We start from the raw sequence: 20,233 nt of genomic DNA on the forward strand, positions 1-20,233 counted from the left end.
ATTAATGAACTGAGTAATCTACTGTAAGAAGTGCTGCTTACAAAAAGTTTACACTGGTGCATTTGTGTTGTGTACCGTAAGTAGAATTCAGGCACCACCACCACCGCCACCACCATGGAAAGATTGCCCAAATGAAAATTCTACCTCCAAACCCTTGCTTCTTGTAACTGTACCTCTTGCACAGAGCCCAAGAGTAGCTGAAGTTTATTCCAGTTACGCTTGCCGTGAATGCCACTGATACGTACTGTCAGACCTGTTTTTGAGTGGGGGAGAAACAAGTGCAAAGCCAATTATTTTGCCAACATCTGATAGGGACACAACAAGGCACTAATTGCTAGGCTTACATTTCAGGAAGCAACTTATTTTGTGTTATTGGTGCCAATTAATACAAAGGTAGTGCATGGTTAATATGCCACTTACAACTGGCACTGATTTGCTGTCACATAATCTCCTTGCCAGGTCAAGCTGGGACATGCGACACATTTATGTTTTTGCACATTAATTTGGAAAATGAAGGTACTCCTCCCTGCCCCCCAGCCTCTCTCTCTCCATTGTCCTTGGTGGTCACAGTAGCTGAGATATTTTGATAAGTTCTTTGTACTGGGCCCCCACTAAAGCTCATCATAGGGAATTCAAAATGTGAACTACTTTTACAGCTTCAAGGCAAGCCTTTTGGCTATATGCTGTTTTCATAGCAAGGACCAAAGGCAGCCTGAATCACACTAGGATCCTGGGCTGAATGAGGGCCACAAGAGTTTATAAAAATGGCAGTGAAAAAAAAATAGCAGTGGCATTGAGACAACTGAAGATGACTAGTGTTATCAAAGACCAGTCTTACATTTAGGTGAATGAGTGGCTTAGGGTGCTGGAAAGACATTTTCCTCCTCAATATCCACTTCGCTTGCTGTTCAGAATTCCATCATTTCTGAGTCCCTAAACCAGACCCCCTACTGGCCTCTTCCTCAGTGGCCCAATATCTGAATGTCTATTAATGTCAAGATTTCTGCTCTTCAGGATTATATTCCTGAGCATAAATATGTATCCTGTATGAAGCTTAATAGAGCTTAAACACATACAACAGTCAGTATAATGTCATGGCTTAAGGGCATCAGCCTTGAAATCAGAAAGCCTGACTTTGAGGGGTGCCTGGGTGGTTCAGTCAGTTGGAACATGTGACTCTTGATCTCACAGTTGTAAGTTCAAGTGCCATGTTAGGTGTGGACCCTACTTTTAAAAAATGTATTTTATTATATATCATACATAATCATATGTAAATATACATTTATAATATTTATAATATATTTAAAATATATATTAAATAATTACATGTAAATATATTTTTCAATCTATTTTTAAATATATATATATATATTTTTTTTTTAAGAAAGGAAAGAAAGGGGAAAAGAAAGTCTGGCTTTGAGTCCCTACTCACTAGCTGTGCAACCTCAGGTAAGTTATGTATCCTCTCTGGGCCTTCATTTCCTCCTCTGAAAAGTGGGACTAAAGGGATTCCTGTTTCATTGGGCTGCCAGGAGGATTGAATACAGTATTATCCATTGTGCCTAGAAATAGAAAGCCATTGTTAAGGGTTGCCATTATTATAATAAATACCACTAGGACAGACAAGCCATTAAGCATCATCTGCAAAGGAAATTACTTTTTTGCATGTGTAATAATTACTTGCCATAAAAAAAAAACATTTTTTAACGTTTATAGGGAAAATTATGTTTTGATTATTTAAAAATTCTGCCAGGAAAACAAGAGGCCCAGGGCTTGAAAAAACACTAAATTGGACTTATATGCTAGAATTGCTAGTTTAAGCAGAGTATGAGGGAGAGGAAAGCTGTTTTTAAAAACAAAAATAATTTTAAAAGGACTAGGAGACTAACAGCACGGGTAAGTGTAGAAGAAATACATAGTCAAAGAAATATTAGCACGCACATGACTTATTTCATTTCCCAGGAGGAGACAGGCTCATAACTTGCTGAAAGAGGTTAACAGGAAAGGGGTGCTAGGTTGACCGCATCCTCTTCTGTCAAACTGCATCAGAAATCACTCTTCCTAACTAGCAAGTGGGTTAGAGTGAGGCCACTGATTTGAACAGAGATCACTTACTATATGCCACTACTAAGCCAAGATTTTCATTGGTCAATTCATTGTCACACCATCCCTTTGAGGCAGGTAACTCCGATTACCCTGTGTTAGGATATACAAAGGATATGAAAACTGCCATAATATTTGTCTTTTACTAGTCACACTCACGATTGTGAAGTAGCCATCAGGGAAAGCCTAGCTCTGAAAATTTCTACTCTGACAAAAGGAACCGTGATAAGATTCTAATTAAAGCAAGTCTTGCCTCTCATGAGTAATGATACCATGAAAAACAGACGTTATGTCCATTATCCCTGGGGTTTCCTGTGTGTGTGTGTGTGTGTGTGTGTGTGTGTGTGTGTGAGTGTGTATGTGTTGTATACGAAAGAATGACTTTCACTAATTAAAGGAAACACTGACTCTGAAAGCTAGAAATAATTGTGGGGCAATAGTTAACTCCTTAATTTAAGATACATTTATTAAGTGCCTGTTACATACCACCGAGGGGATACAATGGGAGATTGATCTGCTTCTCGCCCTCATAACAACAGAAAGTGTAGGGACCCCTGGGTGGCTTAGCGACTGAGCATCTGCCTTTGGCTCAGGGCATGATCCCAGAGTCCTGGGATTGAGTCCCCCCCTCACTGGGCTCCCAGCAGGGAACCTGCTTCTCACTCTGCCTATGTCTCTGCCTCTCTCTCTGTGTTTCTCATGAATAAATAAATAAAATCTTAAAAAAAAAAAAAAGCTAACAACAACAGACAAACTACTGTGAAACAATGTAGGACAGGAGAATTTCAAGGCTTAGAGGGTATACTGGCATCCCAGCGCATCTCAAAATACTCCAAGAATTATCAGATTCCATGCTAGCATATATATAACACACATCTATGTTGAACATGCTCTTTCACAAAATGGTGACATTGTATTTGCACACACCGTATTGCTTTCTGATTTGGCTTCAGTTTCAAAGTGGTTTGGATCCGAGCTAGCAGTCCCATACTTCCAAATCATTTGTAGTTATGAGTTGAACCCCAAGTCTGAAAGTTTCAGTCCACAAGGTATCAGAGGGGATGGAATAAGGATTCGAAGCCCAAAGAGTCTCATGTGAATATTAATGGGATTCATATGGGGCTCCACACCCTAGACAATAGCAAAAGTATGGTCTTCTGGAACGACAAGTAAGCCTGGAACACCTGGTGAGTTAAAAACTTTGTAGAACTGCCATGAGCTAGTCATGAGTATCTAGAGCTACCTTACAAATTGGAACTATGTCTTTCAGAGTAGGCATAAGAAAACTTCTTTAGAGCTTTAGATTTAGCATTAAAAGAAAGAAAAAGTTCTTTTTGAGAGAGAGAGAGAGAAAGTGCATAGGGGAGAAGCAGAGGGAGAGGGAGAGAGAATTTTAAGCAACCTCCATGCCCAGTGTGGAGCCCAACACGGTGCTCAAAATTATGACCTTGAGATCATGACCTGAATCAAAATCAAGAGTTGGATACTTGACTGACTGAGCCACCCAGGTGCCCCAGAAAAAAAAGTTCTTAAAGATCGTATTCATCAGGCCAAGTATAAAGGCGGAATGATCAAGAACAATTAGGTGTATGTTTTCACATTACCAGGCTGCTCTGGTTAATGGAGATCATGAACTTTCGAGGTAAAGTTCAGACCTCAACTTAGCACATTCTAGCTCTGTAATGCTGGGCAAGTCACTTCACTTTTTGAGTCTTATTTTCATCAGATGTAAAATGGGGACAGTAAAACCCAGATGGCAGGACTGGCAATGAGAATTAATTAGCACAAAGTACAAACTCAAGAGAGCCTTGTACTATTATTTCTAACAGTAAAACTCATATAGCTTTCGATATACTAATGGTATACAATTATAGCTTTTGCTACATTTCCCTTTACTTGAAGTTAGTATTTGAAAGACTTTCGGGGTACCGGGGTGGCTCAGTGGTTTAGTGCCTGCCTTCAACCCAGGGTGTGATACTGGAGACCCAGGATCGAGTCCCACATTGGGCTCCTGCATGGAGCCTGCTTCTCCCTCTGCCTGTGTCTCTGCTTCTCTCTATCCCTCATGAATAAATAAGTAAAATCTTTAATAAAAAAAAAAGAATTTAAAAAATACAGTAAGGTCCTTTACCCATGTGGCAAAAAAAGCTGATAGTTTTTCCCTACCTCCACTAACCAATGAGAAAGCGTATTGCTCAAGGTCAGAGTTGGGCTACCACCCGTTCCCTGCTTCATCCACCGGAACCCTGTAAAATTCAGTACCTAGGCTTATCTATTCCAGAAACCACGCACTGCTGACCACTCAGGAAACTATTCACTTTAATTCTGGCTCCTGGTCTCTCCCTATCATTTGGGTGTGGATTTTCCCTTTCTGTAGAAATAGATGGCTTTGCTTCAATTCTCCTTCCTGCTCTTTCCAGTGATGTTCTACACAGTCACTTGTGATGTCAATGTCTTGCATTTCCATTGGCCAGCTTATCTCTCCCTAGTGACTAATGTCAATCATCAGTCCTCTGGGATACAATTTTCATGAAAAATCAGCCAAAGAGGTCTTCCACTTAACCTACAATAACGTACAATTCCAGTAAACCCTGGGAGAAGAAAATGCGGTAAAAATTGTCTGTTAACTCTAGGTGACCTCCAAAAGCTCTGCTTCTTTTCCAGCAAACTTTTGTGATGGGCCAGTTTACTAAAGAATCCACTTTTCTCCTTGAACTCAAGTAACTCTATATTCCTATTCATAAAACTATTATCTAAACTGCACATGTATATGTATTTGTATAAAATAAAGAATATACTTACTCATTCAGTAAATATTTGAGCACCTACTACGTACCAGATTTGTTGTAGGTGCCAAGGAAAAAGTTGTGAAATAATCAGTGAAATAGCTAAGATGATTATCATGAAATACTCAGCATAAGAAAAGGAAGTTAGAGAGCCAAAGAAAAATTATACATAGGATGGAAAGTTGAGGCAACTCTCCACATGATATTAGCCAACCTCTCCCAAACCAAATCCTGAAAACCCAGCCATGCTTTTGATCAGTCCTTTATTCATTATATATGATAGTGATGATCAACTTGGACTAAACTGCTGAGACAGAATTTGAATCCTTTTACTAATTAAGGGACCTTTGTCAAATTATTTCACCACTTTAGACCTTGCTATCATTATGCATAAAATGAAATTACTAACACTACCTGCCTCATAAAGCTGTTATAAGGGGATCCCTGGGTGGCGCAGCGGTTTAGCGCCTGCCTTTGGCCCAGGGCGCGATCCTGGAGACCCGGGATCGAATCCCACGTCAGGCTCCCAGTGCATGGAGCCTGCTTCTTCCTCTGCCTGTGTCTCTGCCTCTCTCTCTCTCTCTCTCTCTCTCTGTGACTATCATAAATAAAAAAAATAAAATAAAATAAAGCTGTTATAAGAATTAAATGCAGACCATTTTTACATGGTCTGGCCCATGGTAAAAACAACATCATGATGATGATGATGATTCAGACAAAAGATTTGGATCTGAATTATTTAGATAGTTCACTCCATTGTTCTACGCTATGCAAATGGCTTCCTAAGATTTTTAAAGCCTTGTTTACAGATATAAATTCAAAGGCAAGATAATACACTTGAGAAAGGATGAAGAGACTCTCGCTGAGGTTGAGAAATTGAGAAACCTAGGTTCTTGGTCACATGATGAGGTCACCAAGAGAAACTTGGGATTTTTCTTTCCTGTCAGCACTTGTGGAGATGACTGGGTTATATCAGGAACAATTTTAAAGAAGAGTAAACAGAGTTCATCTTTTAAAGTCAAGTCCTAGGGGATCCCTGGGTGGCTCAGCGGTTTGGCGCCTGCCTTCGGCCCAGGGCATGATCCTGGAGTCCTGGGATCAAGTCCTGGGATCAACTCCTGTATCAGGCTCCCTGCATGGAGCCTGCTTCTCTCCCTGCCTGTGTCTCTGCCTCTCTATCTGTGTCTCTCAGGAATAAATAAATAAAATCTTTCAAATAAATAAATAAATAAATAAATAAATAAATAAATAAATAAATAAATAAATTCCTAGAAAGGAAGCTAAGGAGAGAAAATACACAGAGGAGACTTCTGTCCCTACATATAAATAGTTTCTTTATTGTCAGCTTACTTTTATCAGGAGGGTTTAAAGTGAAAGAGGGAAAATTGTTTAATAGAAAATATTGAAAAGTGCTATTTTTTTTATCCTTTATAAGCTTTATTTTCTTATTGACACAAAATTCACATATAATAATACATTAGTTTCAGGCATACAATATAATGCTTTGACATATGTAGATATTGTGAAATGATGCCCCAGTAAGTCTAGTTAATATCCATCCCCACCCATAGTTACAATCCTTTTGCTTGTGATGACTTTTAAGATTCCCTCCCCGGAACTTTCAAATGTACAATACAATACTGTTAACTATGGTTATTGTGTTACATTACATTCCAAGACTTATTTATCTTTTAACTGGAGCTTTTTACCTTTTGACTACCTTCTCTCATTTTACTCACCACCTACCCCCACCTCGGGCAACCACTAATCTATTCTCTGTATCTATGAGTTCAGTTTTTTGGAGTTTTTTTAGATTCCACATGTAAGTGAGATCAGATGGCATTTGTCTTTCTCTGTCTGACTTATTTCACTTCACAAAATGCCCTCAAGGTTCTTTCACATTGCCACAAGCTTTCCTGCTTTTTTAATGGCTGAATAATATTCCATTATATATGCACCACTATTACATTATCCATTCATCCACTCATGCACACTTATGTTGCTTCCATGCCTTGGCTATTGGTAGTAATACTGCAGTAAGCATGGGGATACAGATAACTTTTCAGGTTAGGGTTTTGTGTCCTTCAGATAAATACCCAGAAATGGAACAGCTTGATCCCGTGGTAATTCTATTTTTAATTTTTTAAAGAAACTGTTCTTACTGTGTTTCATCCCTGTCCTAATTTACATCCCCACTAACAGTGCACAGAGGTTCCATTTTTTTTTCATATCCTCACCAAATGCGTTATTTCTTGTCTTTTAAATAATCGCCATTTTAACAGGTGTGAGGTGATACCTTATGTGGTTTTGATTTGCATTTCCCTGATGCTTAGTGATGTTGAGCATCTTTTCATGTACCTGCTGGCCATCTGTATATCTTATTTTTTTTTAAGACTATATTTATGTATTCATAAGAGACACAGAGGGAGAGGCAAGCTCCCCACAGGGAGCCTGATGCAGGACTTGATCCCAAAATCCCAGGATCACACCCTGAGCCAAAGGCAGACACTCAACCATTGAGCCACCAAGGTGCCCTCACCTAACTGTATGTAAAAGTGTCTTTTCAGATCTTCCGACCATTTTTTAATTGATTTTTTTTTTTTTTTTTTTTTTTTTTGCTACTGGGTGGTATTGAGAGCTCTTTATGTATTCTGGATATTAACCCCTTATCCAGTATATATGATTTGCAAATATTTTCTCCCATTACATAGGTTGCCTCTTCACGTTGTTGATAAGCCCTTTGCTTGCAGAAGCTTTTTAGTTTAATGTAGTCCCACTTGTTTATTTTTGCTTTTGTTGCCTTTGCTTTTGGCATCATATCCAACATGTCATTGCCAAGACCAACATCAAGGAGTTTTACGATTTCAGGTCTTAACACTCAAGTCTTTAATCCCTTTTGAGCTGATTTTTATGGATGGTGTAAGATAAGCTACCAGTTTTATTCTTTTGCATGTGGCTGTCCAGTTTTCCAAGCATTGTTATCGAACAGATTGTCCTTTCTCCACTGTATAATCTAGGTTCTTGGCTATAACTCAATTGACCATATACATGGGTTTATTCCTGGCCTCTCTTTTCCGTTCTTTTCATTTATGTATCTGTAAAAGTACTATATTTTAGTAATTTTACAGTAAAAGTTCTAGAATACTTTCCATCAGAATCAACTAATAGTTTGTTCTTGTGATATTTTTTCCATTCCTTGCTAAGTTTGCAATGCCCAGATACTGTGATGGTGAGGAATTTTATCATGTAATGAAAATATAGTGTTTTAGAGAGCATGTGTTTTAGTATATTATTTTGAAGCTTTAAGAAAAAGATCTAATCATCATCCTTTAAAAATTTTTGCCCTTGAGACACCTGTGTGGCTCAGCGGTTGAGCATCTGCCTTTGGCTCAGGCCATGATCCCCGGGTCCCAGGATACAGTCCCACATCAGGCTCCTTGTAGGGAGCCTGCTTCTCCCTCTGCCTATGTCTCTGCCTCTCTCTGTGTGTCTCTCAGGAATAAACAAATAAAATCTTAAAATATAAAAATAAAAAATAAAAATCTTTGCCCTTTACAAGTGTTTCTGTTTCCCCATCTTTATACTGTTTATACTCATTATAAATCCCAGTAATACAATTAGACAATGGCACCATTGGTCCATTTGGGTTAACAACTTTTTTTAGGAATTAACTTTTTTTTTAGGAATTACCAAGTCATTTCCTCTACCCCAAGAAATAAATGCATTAACATTTCAAGAGATGGGAACGCTTCACGCATATTGGTATTTGGTCCCTGGTGTTGGTAATCTTTGGTATTTCCATCCAGAGTGCAAGCCTACTAAAGTAAAGAAAATTCCAGTGCTGGGACACTTGACCAAATATACATTTGTCCTATCTTTTACTTTAATGGCCATTTCCTTTCTCTTGAAATTAGTGAAATTAGCACACCCTACCTTCTTCCTGAGGGCTGGTCAAGGAAAAAGTACTTTTGAACCACCCAGGTTTAAACAATTCTCTTTCTCCCTACCCCCTCCTCCCTCCCACTCTCCCTCCCTCCCTCTCACTCACACGTGCTCACACACAGCCTCCAAGCTCTGGCTTGTCTAACTTCCAAATTTGCATCCCAAAGCCGCGGTAGGTGTAGCTTGAAGCATCAGCTTTGAGCTTCTCACTCCAAGCATCTCTCTGGCGAAAAGGAAGGAGAAGTGATTGAGAAAACCTTCCCTGGACTGGTCCTCCTCGCCCCCACGCTGTCGTCCCCACCCCCGCCCGGGCCCACGACTGTCCCCTAGCACCCCACCCTCACTCCCCTCTCCCCCATATCTCTGAACTCCGTCTGGGCACCAAAGTCCCCGCCCCCCTCGCTGCCCAGAGCAGTTCTTAACCTTTTTTGGGCTGGGGACCTATGAAAAGCTCTGGCATTTCGCGGGATGGGGACAGAGGTTGAGGGAAGAACACAGCTTGACAGCTCTGCGAAACTCTCAAAAGACTGTGCATCTGCAACGCACGGGCTGAGAACCCCCCATCTCTAAAACTCTGGACTTGGGGACGACCCAATGGAGATCGGAGCTCAGACGCTCCACATGCCGTCCCTAGTGAGAAACCGTAGGAGGGGAAGGCGCTCCGGCACTGGGCCACTTTCACTTGCAAGAAACCAAAAGAAGGGGCGAGACCCGGGCAGAAAGAAAGTCATAAAGGAGGAGGGGGAGGCGGAGGGAGAAGAGGAGAGGTGGCTGCTGAAGAGACCAGGGGACAGAAGAGAGGAGAGAGAAGAGGGGGGGGGGGGGGAGAGCGAGGAAGCAGGGGCACAGTGGGAGAACGGGGTGCCCAGGCGGGGCGGCGCGGGGCGGCCAGGGCGCGGAGAGGAGGCGAAGAGCGAGAAAGGGCAGAGGGAGGGGCTCCCGGGAGGCGAGAGACGGAAACTGAGAGCGCCGGGAGCGCGAGAGAACTTTCTACGCTTTCCCTCCGCGGGGCAGGGGGCCTCTGCAGAGGCGAGCTCCTCGGGGTGGCGGGGAGCGCGAGCGGCCGGCCCCGAGCTCCCCGAGCTCCCCGAGCGAGCTCCCCGAGCGAGCTCCCCGAGCGAGCTCCCCTGGCTCCGAGGCCGGCTGCAGGGCTCGCACGGGCCGCCGAGGAGGGGACTCGGTCTGCAAGGAGGCGGTCCCCGCTCGCTCCGCTTTCTCCTCCCCTCTCCTCCCAGAGGCGGGCACCCGGGGTATTTGAGCGGCGGAGGACCCGCGGCCCCCCCGCCTCCGCCCCCCTAGCCCCCCATTCAAGAAGCCGCTCCGCTATCCCCGCCAGCACAGGGCGCCCGGCGCGCCTCGGAGCGCACGTTCCGCGCCTTCTCCCGCGGGCTCCCTGGACATTATGCGGCCGAGCAGCCGAGCCCCAGTCCTCCTGCGGCTCCTCCTGCGGCCCGAGCGGCTCAGCTCTCGGCAGGCGGCGGCGTTGCTCAGCCGAGCGCAGACGGGACCCTCGCGGCGAGACCTCAGCGACTCCTAAAGTCAAAAGTTGGCGGCGGGCGCCGGGTTCCGCGCGCTCCCCGCGGCCGCTGCCTCGCGTCGCCGCCGCAGCCAAGCCGGGCAGGAGGGAGGGGGGTGGGAGCCACGGGGGAGGGGTGGGGAGCACCATGCAGTTTGTATCCTGGGCCACACTGCTAACGTTCCTGGTGCGGGACCTGGCCGAGATGGGGAGCCCAGACGCCGCGGCGGCCGTGCGCAAGGACAGGCTGCACCCGAGGCAAGGTAACGAGGCTCCGGCCACCGCAACCCCTCCGCGCCAGCCGCCGCCTCCCCAGCCTCAGCGCCCGGCAGCGGGCACCCCGCGGCGGAGGCCTCCCGCGCTCTCTCCCTCCTTTTCCTAGAAAGAATTATCTCCGGCTTTGCAGCCGCTCCCTTCTCTGGGTCATTCCCAGCCAATTTCTAGAGAGAGCCGCTGGAGAACACACTCAGTCTCCTCCAGCAGCAGCCCCCCCACCCCTCGGCTCCTAGTTCGCTCTCCCCTCCACTCCCCACCTCCATGCCCCAAACTAGAGTTACTTAGTAACGGGGGTGGGGGGGTGGGGGGGGGGCGTAGCAGATAGTGGCATGTTTTATTTTATTCGGGGCATTTGTCAGGATCTGAAATTAGGTTATTTTCTGACTTATTGTCTGATTGCTAATTGTGCGTGCTCAGAGTCTGGCACAGTGTCTGGCCTTTCCTTTCCTGGCGCATAGTAGGTGCTCTGCGAATATTTATGCATGGGCTGAGGGTGAAGGCGTGGACTCAAATGGGCAAAAAAATAAATAAATAAAATAAAGCCAGAAAAATAACCCGGGACAAAGCCCCCTTCATTTTATTTTATTTTTTTTTAATTTTAAGATTTTATTTATTTATTCATGGGAGATACAGAGAGAGAGAGAGACAGGCAGAGACACAGGCAGAGGGAGAAGCAGGCTCCATGCAGGGAGCCCGATGTGGGACTCGATCCCGGGTCTCCAGGATCACGTCCTGGGCCAAAGGTTCTGCTAAACCGCTGAGCCACCCGGGCTGCCCAGCCCCCTTCATTTTAAATTAAAACTTGCAGAAAACTGGTTTGCGGAAAGTGGAATTGTTGGTTCATGTGTCCCTGCTTTTTCCCCTGCAGTGAAATTATTAGAGACCCTGAGCGAATACGAAATCGCGTCTCCCATCCGAGTGAACGCTCTCGGAGAGCCCTTTTACACGAACGTGCACTTCAAAAGAAGGCGACGGAGCATTAACTCTGCCTCTGACCCCTGGCCTGCCTTCGGTTCCTCCTCTACCTCTTCCCAGGAGCATTACCGCCTCTCTGCCTTCGGCCAGCAATTTCTATTTAATCTCTCCGCCCACGCCGGATTTATCGCTCCCATGTTCACTGTCACTCTCCTCGGGACGCCCGGGGAGAATCAGACGAAGTTTTATTCCGAGGAGGAAGCGGAACTCAAGCACTGCTTCTACAAAGGCCATGTCAATACCAAGTCTGAGCACACAGCGGTCATCAGCCTCTGCTCGGGAATGGTGAGTCGGAGTCGGTGCGCGCCCTCTCCCCACCCCTCCCCGCCCGCCTCCTCACCCGTCTCTGGAAGGCTTAACTAATTGCTCTCGAGCCTAAGACCCTCACTGCGCCGAGTTTCCACTCCGGCTTTAAATATCCGCTAGAAACTGGTTTGCATCCTGAGGCTTGGGTGGCTTGGGTGACAAGCCCCGTGCGCGCGTGCTTACACCGGCGAGGAGCGCACGCATCCGTCCCCCCTCCCCCGGGGGGGGTGGTGGTTCTGCAAGTCTCCGAGCTTTCTGGAGCCCGAACTCGGCTCCGCTGCGCTTTGCCCCACGCTAGCAGGCGGCTGGCAAGTCGGTTTCCAAACTCGGAGACTCGTCCTTCCTTGCAGCAAACCCTGCTGCCCGGGAGCGGAGCCGCTGAGCGCAGGGAGGACCCGGCTCCTTATTGGCGAGTCTGGAGTCAGGGGTGTGGGCTGAGGATCCCCAGCCTCGGGTGTGGGGAGTTCCTTCTGTGTGTCGTGGAGGGCGGTGCGTAATCTAGAGTCCCGGCGATTTCTTTGGGCCTTTTTTCACGCGCCAGGAGCCCTGAGGCTGAACTGGAGTGACGGGGAACAGGTCCGTCCCAGGAACGGAAGGGTGGGCCGAGGGCCCCGGGGGCGGGGAGGAGGGCGGAGCCTCCCCCGGACGCTTTGAATTAGGGTGGAAACTGGGAGTGGGGGTGTGGCGCAGTCCGACTCTGCACCCTGCTGGCGGGGTGGCCCCAAGAAACACAAATCGTGGGAGAGAGCCTGGAGAGAAGCTGCCCAGACGAGGTTTCGGTCCTTCTGGGTTATCTGAGAGAATCGCCAAACGGAGCCCAGCGCACACGTTTTCCCGGAGAGGGAGGGCAAGAAGGCGCGGACTGGCCGCCTCCCTGCCCCGCGAAATACGCACTTGGCAGGTTTTCCGAGCCGGTACCTCGACACCCCCCCCCCCACTCCTGACAGCCCCATTTCCCCGCTCGCTCTCCAGGTGGTCCCACATGGCATCCGCTTTTATCCCCGCCCCCCCCCCCACCGCCCCCCACGACATTTGAAGACCTGATCTGAAGTTCTGGCCGGTGCCAAAGTGGTCCTTCACTTTCCCAAACGATGTGCGTGCCTGCCACGCGCGTGTGACGCAGAAGCTTTCCCGGGTCGGTTCCCCAGCGCACCGCGCCGTGCGCACTGCGCCCCGGAGATGCGTCTGCTCCTCGCCCCGAGGACCCACATTCCCGCGCCCCCTTGCCTAAGGGGGAGCACGGATACTTACCCCGGGGCGCTCGGCTGCCCCTTCCGCGCGCGCTGTCGTTGCTGGATCCAGTGTCCCGGGCCCGGCTGTCGCATCCTTCTCCACCGCTCTTCGGAAGGGTCGGGTGGGGAGCGAGACAAGCCTGAAGCCTGGGATGGGGAAGGTTTTAGCCTGCTGGGGTACGGGAATGGGGATGAGCCCCCTCCAGCCCCCAGCAAAGCGCTCGGAGCTGCGGCCGGTGGTGGAGCTTGTTTGGGGGTGGGCGGAGACGGCAGTTTGACGCACGGGGGGGTAAGGGGGTGCTGCCGTGAGTCATCGCTGCCCCAAGACCTAGGGCCAAAGCGCAGGAATCCTTTCATTCCTCAAGAGGTTATGAGCAGGGTGGGCATAAGTCAGACACTGGAACCCAGGTCATCAGAGAGCCCTTAGATCCGAAGATTCCAGAACCCCAATTCCAGAACTTTACGGATGGGGCAGAGACAGTTACGGTACATAAAGTTTGTAAACAACCTTTACTCCTCCTCCCTGCCCGCCTCCACACCCCGCTGAGTGGCCGCAGCAGTTATATAAATACTTCCCTGCCCAGGACCTTAATTTCAATTGGCAATTTGAGGTGGTAACTCACACGTGGATCTTCAAGTGGCAGCTCTCTTGGGGAACCGAGGGCCAGGATTTCAGAAATGATTGTATCGACCGACCGTGATAACTCCCTTTATATTGCATTTCATTTGCAATCCGCCTCTTTAGGGAGGGAAAGGTCCGGAATACAAAGATAAGTGCAGTGGGCGTTTCTAATCTTCAGCGCTTAATCTAGCCCCAAACCCCTCATCCCTTTGTCTTCCTTCTGGAATTTATCTTTCCTCCCCAGACTTCCCATTACCATTTCTATACCAGGAGTGTCATGATGTTCCTAGTGGCCCACCCAGAAAATCTTTCACTCTTTACAGTGCATCTAACAATGCCAATCTACCCCTGGCCCCCCTACTCACCCCACCAATCAGTGATCATTTTCCCCGAATTCCATCTTCGATGTGTCTCTCACCTGGTCTGAACAAGCTCTACCCCAATTCTAGACCTCTTTACTTCTCTGCTTGTCCATCATTTAGTACTGTTGCCTAAGAAATATTTCCAACTGGCTTCTTCTCCAGTCTTTCTGCTCTAATCCATGCCACACACCGGGAACAGATTAAGGATGGGCAGGTGCAAGATCCCACTACTCCTCTGTTCACTCACTCTACAGCGCCTCCCTGCTTCTTGAACGACTGCAGGCTTCTTCATCTGACAGTTCAGTCATTCATAATGGTGCCTTGTCACACCTTGCATCCACATGCCAGGCTCTTCTCTCAGGCTTTCCCTCCACCAGTCCTGTGTATCAATCTGCTCTTGCTCTTTTCTCTGAACTTCCCTCCTATCCCAGTCCTACCTCATTGCCTTTGGGCCTTTGCGTTTACTTGGTCATCTCCCTCAGCATCACAGGCTCTAATCCTACCCCTCTTCTAAAGTGTAATTTACAGGGTCACCTGGGTGGCTCAGTCAGGAAGCGGCTGCTTTCCGTTCAGGTCATGATCTCAGGATCCTGGGATCAAGCCCCCCCGCCCCCCCAATCAGGCTCTGCTCATCAAGGAGCCTGCTTCTCCCTCTTCCCTTTGCCTGCTGCTCTCTCTGCTTGTATGCTTGCTCTCTCTCTCTCTGTCAAATAAATAAAATCTTAAAAAAAAAAAAAGTGTAACTTATATAGTTTCTTTCCCAGGAAAACTTGTCCTTTAGACTGCTCTCATTTCTCCCTCTCCACCTTCGCAGACACTTGTCTGTATCTTTCTTACGATGCTTTGCATGCTCTCCCTTTGATTGTAGTTCTTGGTGCACGTGATCTATCCCTCCCCTTGGCAGCAGGGTCAGCATCAGTGCATTTCCCTCCTACCTTGCAGCCTTGTGTATTGTAGGTACTTAGTACCTATGTTTGAACTGATGGTCACTTGAATCAAGAAAGGATGACTCTTTGATCAAACATTCATCAAACATGTCTTCTGTGAATCGACAACAAAATGAATCTGATATACAGAGAACATATATTGGACGCCTATCACACACCTTGCACTGTGATGAGTACTTTTTTGTGTGCATTATCTCACCCCCTCCAAATCCTTACCACAGACCAGTCCTCAAAAGAAACCATTTTACAGATGAAGGAAACTGAGGCTTGGAAAGTGGGAGGCTTGCTCAAGGTCTCCTGGCTAGTAAGCGGTAGAGTTGGGCTTTCCTCTCTGTCTTTGCAACCCATGTTCCTAACTGTGGGCAGGAGACTGAATCTTTAGGAATACTAAAGAGACTTTTGAAGTTCTTTTTTTGAAAAGATAGTGGACTAAGGTGAGGAAATCTGAGTTCTAGATTCAGTATTGGCACTATTCAACTGATTCTGTATCACTGAAGAGGGACTTTGGACAAGTCACTTCTTCCCTCTGGGCCTTACTTTCCCCTTTTACCAATTAAAGGTGCCAGGTCACCACCAGATGAGCTCCCAGGTTCTTTCCCAGTATTTATGGCCTATCCCTGGTAGATTTCACATGTTGTAGTGAACTTTTGTTCTGTGCTCAGAGAAGACCAGAGTTGTATACTTAAAACAGAGAGAGGTGCCTGTGTGAGAACGCCTTAAACCACTTCTCTGGAAACCAGCTCTGGTTAGTCTAACTACACCAGAACTGTCTTCTCTTTAAGCCAGGGGCTCATGAATTACGTGGAAGTCTATTTTAAAAATATAGATTCTAGACCTCATCATTGAAAATTCCAGATCTGCGGATATGGAGATATCTTTAAAACACAATGAGATCTATGGGGTAATGCCATAGATCTCATTGTGTTTTAAAGTCCCCAGGCAATTTTGAAGTTTAGTTAGTTTGGAAACCCCAGTGTTTCAGCCTAGTACTTCCCAAACTTTATCGTGCATAAGAATACCTTGGAGTGCTCATTAAAATTCCAACTCCTGGGCCCTACCCCCAGAGATTTTGATTCAGTCCATCAAATTTAGGGTGGAGTGGGATTATTTGAATTTCTAACAAACTCCTAAGTGTTGCTGATAGTAGTATTACTGGCATTCAAGGCTGGTTATTTCCACTGTGTCTTGGGGAGGGTAGAAGCACTCTGCTTCCCCCCCCTCCCCCCCCCCACCGAGGATCTTGATTTCTTCTTTTAAAGACTGCCCACTGATGGAATGGGCAACTTTTTAGTGCTCTTAGATGTGTGGTTTGGGTGGTTCCACCTTGAAGCATCGTTTACTATTTGCCTAACTTGTGGGTATGTGGGAAGGGGAGAAGGCCTTATGGGTTTCAAAGTGTTTTAACACATCCTATCCTGGTGGTTAGAGGCAAACACAGCAACACAAAAAAGGCACTAAGGTGTTCTAATCCTTTACAAAATGTCACTTTGCTAAGCATTTTCCACCCATTATCTCATTTAGTCTGCGCAAGAAGCCTTTACAAGAAGTACTTTTATCCCCAGTTAACAAACAAGGAAGCCAAAGCTCAGAGCAGTTAAGGAATTTGCCCAACATGGGTGGATAAGTGGCTGGGGCTAAGACTGGAACCCAAGGCAGCCCCCATTCCAAGCCTTGTACCCATTCACTCCTGGATACTGCAAAGGGATGGGATGTGGAGAGACTCTTGTGCCAGTGTCACAGGTGACATCACCTGGGGTGCCTGGAGTCAGTATATGCTTTCTGAATTTGAATTAGTGATGATAAGGCTCCCATGGGTCAGCTTTTCCCTCTGGAGCTCACATTTTTCCCTCTGCAGCTCACACCACATTTCCAGGCTATCTTAACACACAGACTCTCTTGCCACAGCCTATGAAAGTATGATTAGAATTTGGGCACCAGGGAAGGATTTCCCAGAGACAGATTTGCATAGCAGGTGCAATAAACTACAGTCAAATCAAGAAGGTACTGACCTGGAGATTGAAAATAAACCACTTCTCTGAATATGTGGGCGGTGAGTTCAGTTTTGGCAGCCCTCATGGGGAAGGGATTGGGAGAAGTGCCTCCCAATGCCTACTTGGCAATGTTCCATTTTTCCCCCCTCCCTGTGGTCAAGTTCTATCAAATCGACCTCTCATCTCTCTTCATTTGTAGCTGGGCACATTCCGGTCCCACGATGGGGATTACTTTATTGAACCACTGTTGTCCATCGATGAACAAGAAGATGAAGAGGAACAGAACAAACCACACATTGTCTATCGGCACAGCACCCTACACAGAGAGCCCTCAGCAGGAAGGCGTGCATGTGACACCCCAGGTATTTACTTCCTGCTCAAGCCAAGTCCCCAGCTCTGTGAGATGGGGCAGTGGCAGTACTACAGAGATGTACCTGTTTCACAAGCTGCAAAGTGCTACCGTTTACGTGGTCTGTTATTCAGTCTTCAAGCGACGTAGGTATTCCCAATCGCACAAATGTGGAAAGCACAGAGAGGTTTAGTAGCTTGTCCAAGGTTGCACAGCTAATAACCAATAAAGCCCCAGTATGCACTCCTCTCGCTCCAAGCTCACTGTGGGCAAAGCTACCTCTTGGTGAAGTTGCTGATTTTTAGGATTCAGCTCTAGTAATGTCTTCAGGCTATCATAGCCATATCCTCAATCGGCAATGGCTTGTATTCCCTGAGTGTCTTGATATTTTCTGTTTATTTGGGATTTTTTTTTTCTCATCATGTAGGGTTATAAAAAAGTGAAAAGGCCTTGTAAATTGAACTCAGAAACTTGTATGTTCATTGGAATTTTTCCTGTCAACTTCAGTTTTAGCTGTTGTTCTAGGGCTTCAGGAAATAGAGGACATGAAGTGGGGACTACGCAACACGTTTCAGGCAAATGCATCTTTGCCCACCCCTGGCTTTCCTTCCCTGCTGGACACGTTCCTTGAGGCCTTGTGCTGACATGTCTGGCTATTGTCAGGGCTGTGTCATTCTGGGCACCTCGGAAAGCTCATGCTTGTGTATGTTTCTCAGTCTACAGCCTTGAGGCAACCTTCCACCGTCTTTCAAGCCTGGTTACTTTCTCTCTGATGATGGCTTGTCACTAGAAATTGTCCCTCCATCTGGTCCTGCTTTAGGATGTTTGTTAAAATACCTTTTTAAAAAAATTTCTGAACTTTCTGTTTCTAAAATTGTCCTCCTGATTCTTTATTTTTAAAAGTTCCTTCTCCAAATTAAATAACTTCCCAGGTTCTTTCTGGCATCTTCCAAATAAGACCAGAATTCCAGACCAGCAGAGGGTTTCCTAAAATGCTTCCCAAGTGATCACTTGTTTTATCTTATATCAGTCTTATATCAGTATCAGGTTCTTCTGCCTTGACAGACTGCAGTATCCTCTTTCCTCCTGGAATTATTTCTAAATAATAAAAGGTAACATTGACTGCTTATAACCTGGAATAGCCAAGTCATAGGGTGTAGCATTGTAGCCCATCTAGTGCTGTATTCCGCTTACCAGGGCGAAATGGAATACAACTGAAATAGGATGTCAGTTAGACTCACTAATGAGCTAGGGGGTGAGATAGGGGCCCTGAGGGAGCAGTGTACTCAGAAACAGTAGTCCCAGCAGCTTGCACAGCGCCAAGCCTGCCACCTACCAGTAAGTGCAATAGCAAGACATGTATCACATTTTTTGGACTGTGCTAGTAAGAACATTGTCCTTTCCTTCCTGACTTCCCAAATCTGAATTAGCAAATGCTTATTTTATGTATGGGGACAAACCTGTATATAGCATGTGATAGAAGGGAAAAATGTCATGGCTCTCTTTCTACCTTAGTAATGTATATTCAGTTGAATATATATTAATATATATTCAACTAGTACGTTCATTGATCAGTTTATTAAACAACAGCACTTTGTGACATTCTTCTGTCCTAAAATGGCAGCAAACCAACTTAAAAAAAAAAACTGCCAGTTATTAAGGTCCTATTCTATATTGGCAATGTGCAAAGCACTTCACCTGCATGACTTCACTGAATCCTTACCACAACCTGGTGAGGTGGGTACCACTCCTACCCCCATTGCACGTGGCAGGGGAGCAGAGATGAAGCCCCTTGCCACAGACCTTGCAGCTACTCCATAATGACAGCCCCTGGCCCTCTTCTTCCATGATCCATTTTCTCTATACAGGTGTGCTGTGTGTGTGTGTGTGTGTGTGTGTGTGGCATGTGACAGAGAGAGAGAAGTCTTAGTACTGTCCTTCAAAAAGTCCTTAAAAATATTTAATTACATTAAGTCAATGGACATTTGATTTTCTGGGCTAGAGGACGAGCCATTGTCAAGTACTGTTAAAAATACAAAGAAGAGGGACTCTGAAAAGGTGAAGGTGGAGGACAACAGAAGATGCCATAATTTTTCAAAGAAGTTATTTGGGTTCATGTCCTTCTTGGTATTGAGGCCTTTATGTGCCACCTTTGAAATCACTGGTGCCAACTTTCAGTTTTCCTTCAGTGTGTCCTTGCCAGTGACCAGTATGGCGGCCCTTCCTTCATCCCATGTGATGAAGCAGGAGCCCAGCAGTCTTGATTGGCTCTTCCAAAGGTTGCTGCTGGACTCCGCCACTCTGGTTTCTCTCTTCCAGCTGCTTCTGCACCCCTTGTTTGAATACAGATGCAGGAGGCTCAGAACAGTTGGAAAGAACTTTGGAATATGGCACAATTCACCAGCAGCCATTACAGGGATGGACCAGCAGGTCACGGAAACATCCAAAACCAGGTAGCTTGCGCACAGGGAGTGAAAGTAGGTGGGCGGTGGGAGAAGTCCCTCTGACCAGAGCAGAACATGTCTTCTACAAATACTAATCCATTCAGCTTCAGAGATTTCCACCAGAGCAGTTGTTGGTAGGAAGGGTAAACTTTAGAAGTATCCTGGGAGCTTCATACAAATGCAGGTTCTTTAAAACACAGACACACACACACACACACACACACACACACACACATACACACACACCCTCTCTCTCAGGCCAGTGAGAAGGAGCAAGAATCGTGGGTTCACTGAGTGTTCCACGTGACCCAGAAGTTCAGCTAAATGTGAGAGTCCCTGCTAATGTGGGATTTAAGGCAATAACCACTCTCCATGGCTTGCT

General features: G+C 46.2%; 1 protein-coding gene and 1 long non-coding RNA gene across 3 annotated transcripts in view; one reads left to right on the forward strand and one right to left on the reverse strand.

Annotated features, from left to right (window-relative positions):
• Window positions 1-13,600, reverse strand: part of LOC112909279 (uncharacterized) — a 363,316-nt gene extending 349,716 nt beyond the window's left edge. The window contains exon 1 of the long non-coding RNA XR_011994350.1: window positions 13,156-13,600. This is a non-coding gene — a long non-coding RNA (uncharacterized lncRNA). The remainder of the gene's footprint in view (window positions 1-13,155) is intronic.
• Window positions 9,955-20,233, forward strand: part of ADAMTS9 (ADAM metallopeptidase with thrombospondin type 1 motif 9) — a 160,037-nt gene continuing 149,758 nt past the window's right edge. For both annotated transcript variants that reach the window (XM_025985181.2, XM_025985185.2), the window contains exons 1-3: window positions 9,955-10,610; window positions 11,492-11,883; window positions 17,258-17,420. In XM_025985181.2, coding sequence (XP_025840966.2) covers window positions 10,496-10,610; window positions 11,492-11,883; window positions 17,258-17,420 — 670 coding nt within the window. In that variant the 5' untranslated portion in view covers window positions 9,955-10,495. The remainder of the gene's footprint in view (window positions 10,611-11,491; window positions 11,884-17,257; window positions 17,421-20,233) is intronic.

This window comes from Vulpes vulpes, chromosome 9 (assembly GCF_048418805.1).
Source record: "Vulpes vulpes isolate BD-2025 chromosome 9, VulVul3, whole genome shotgun sequence".
NCBI classification, from domain to species: Eukaryota; Metazoa; Chordata; class Mammalia; order Carnivora; family Canidae; genus Vulpes; species Vulpes vulpes.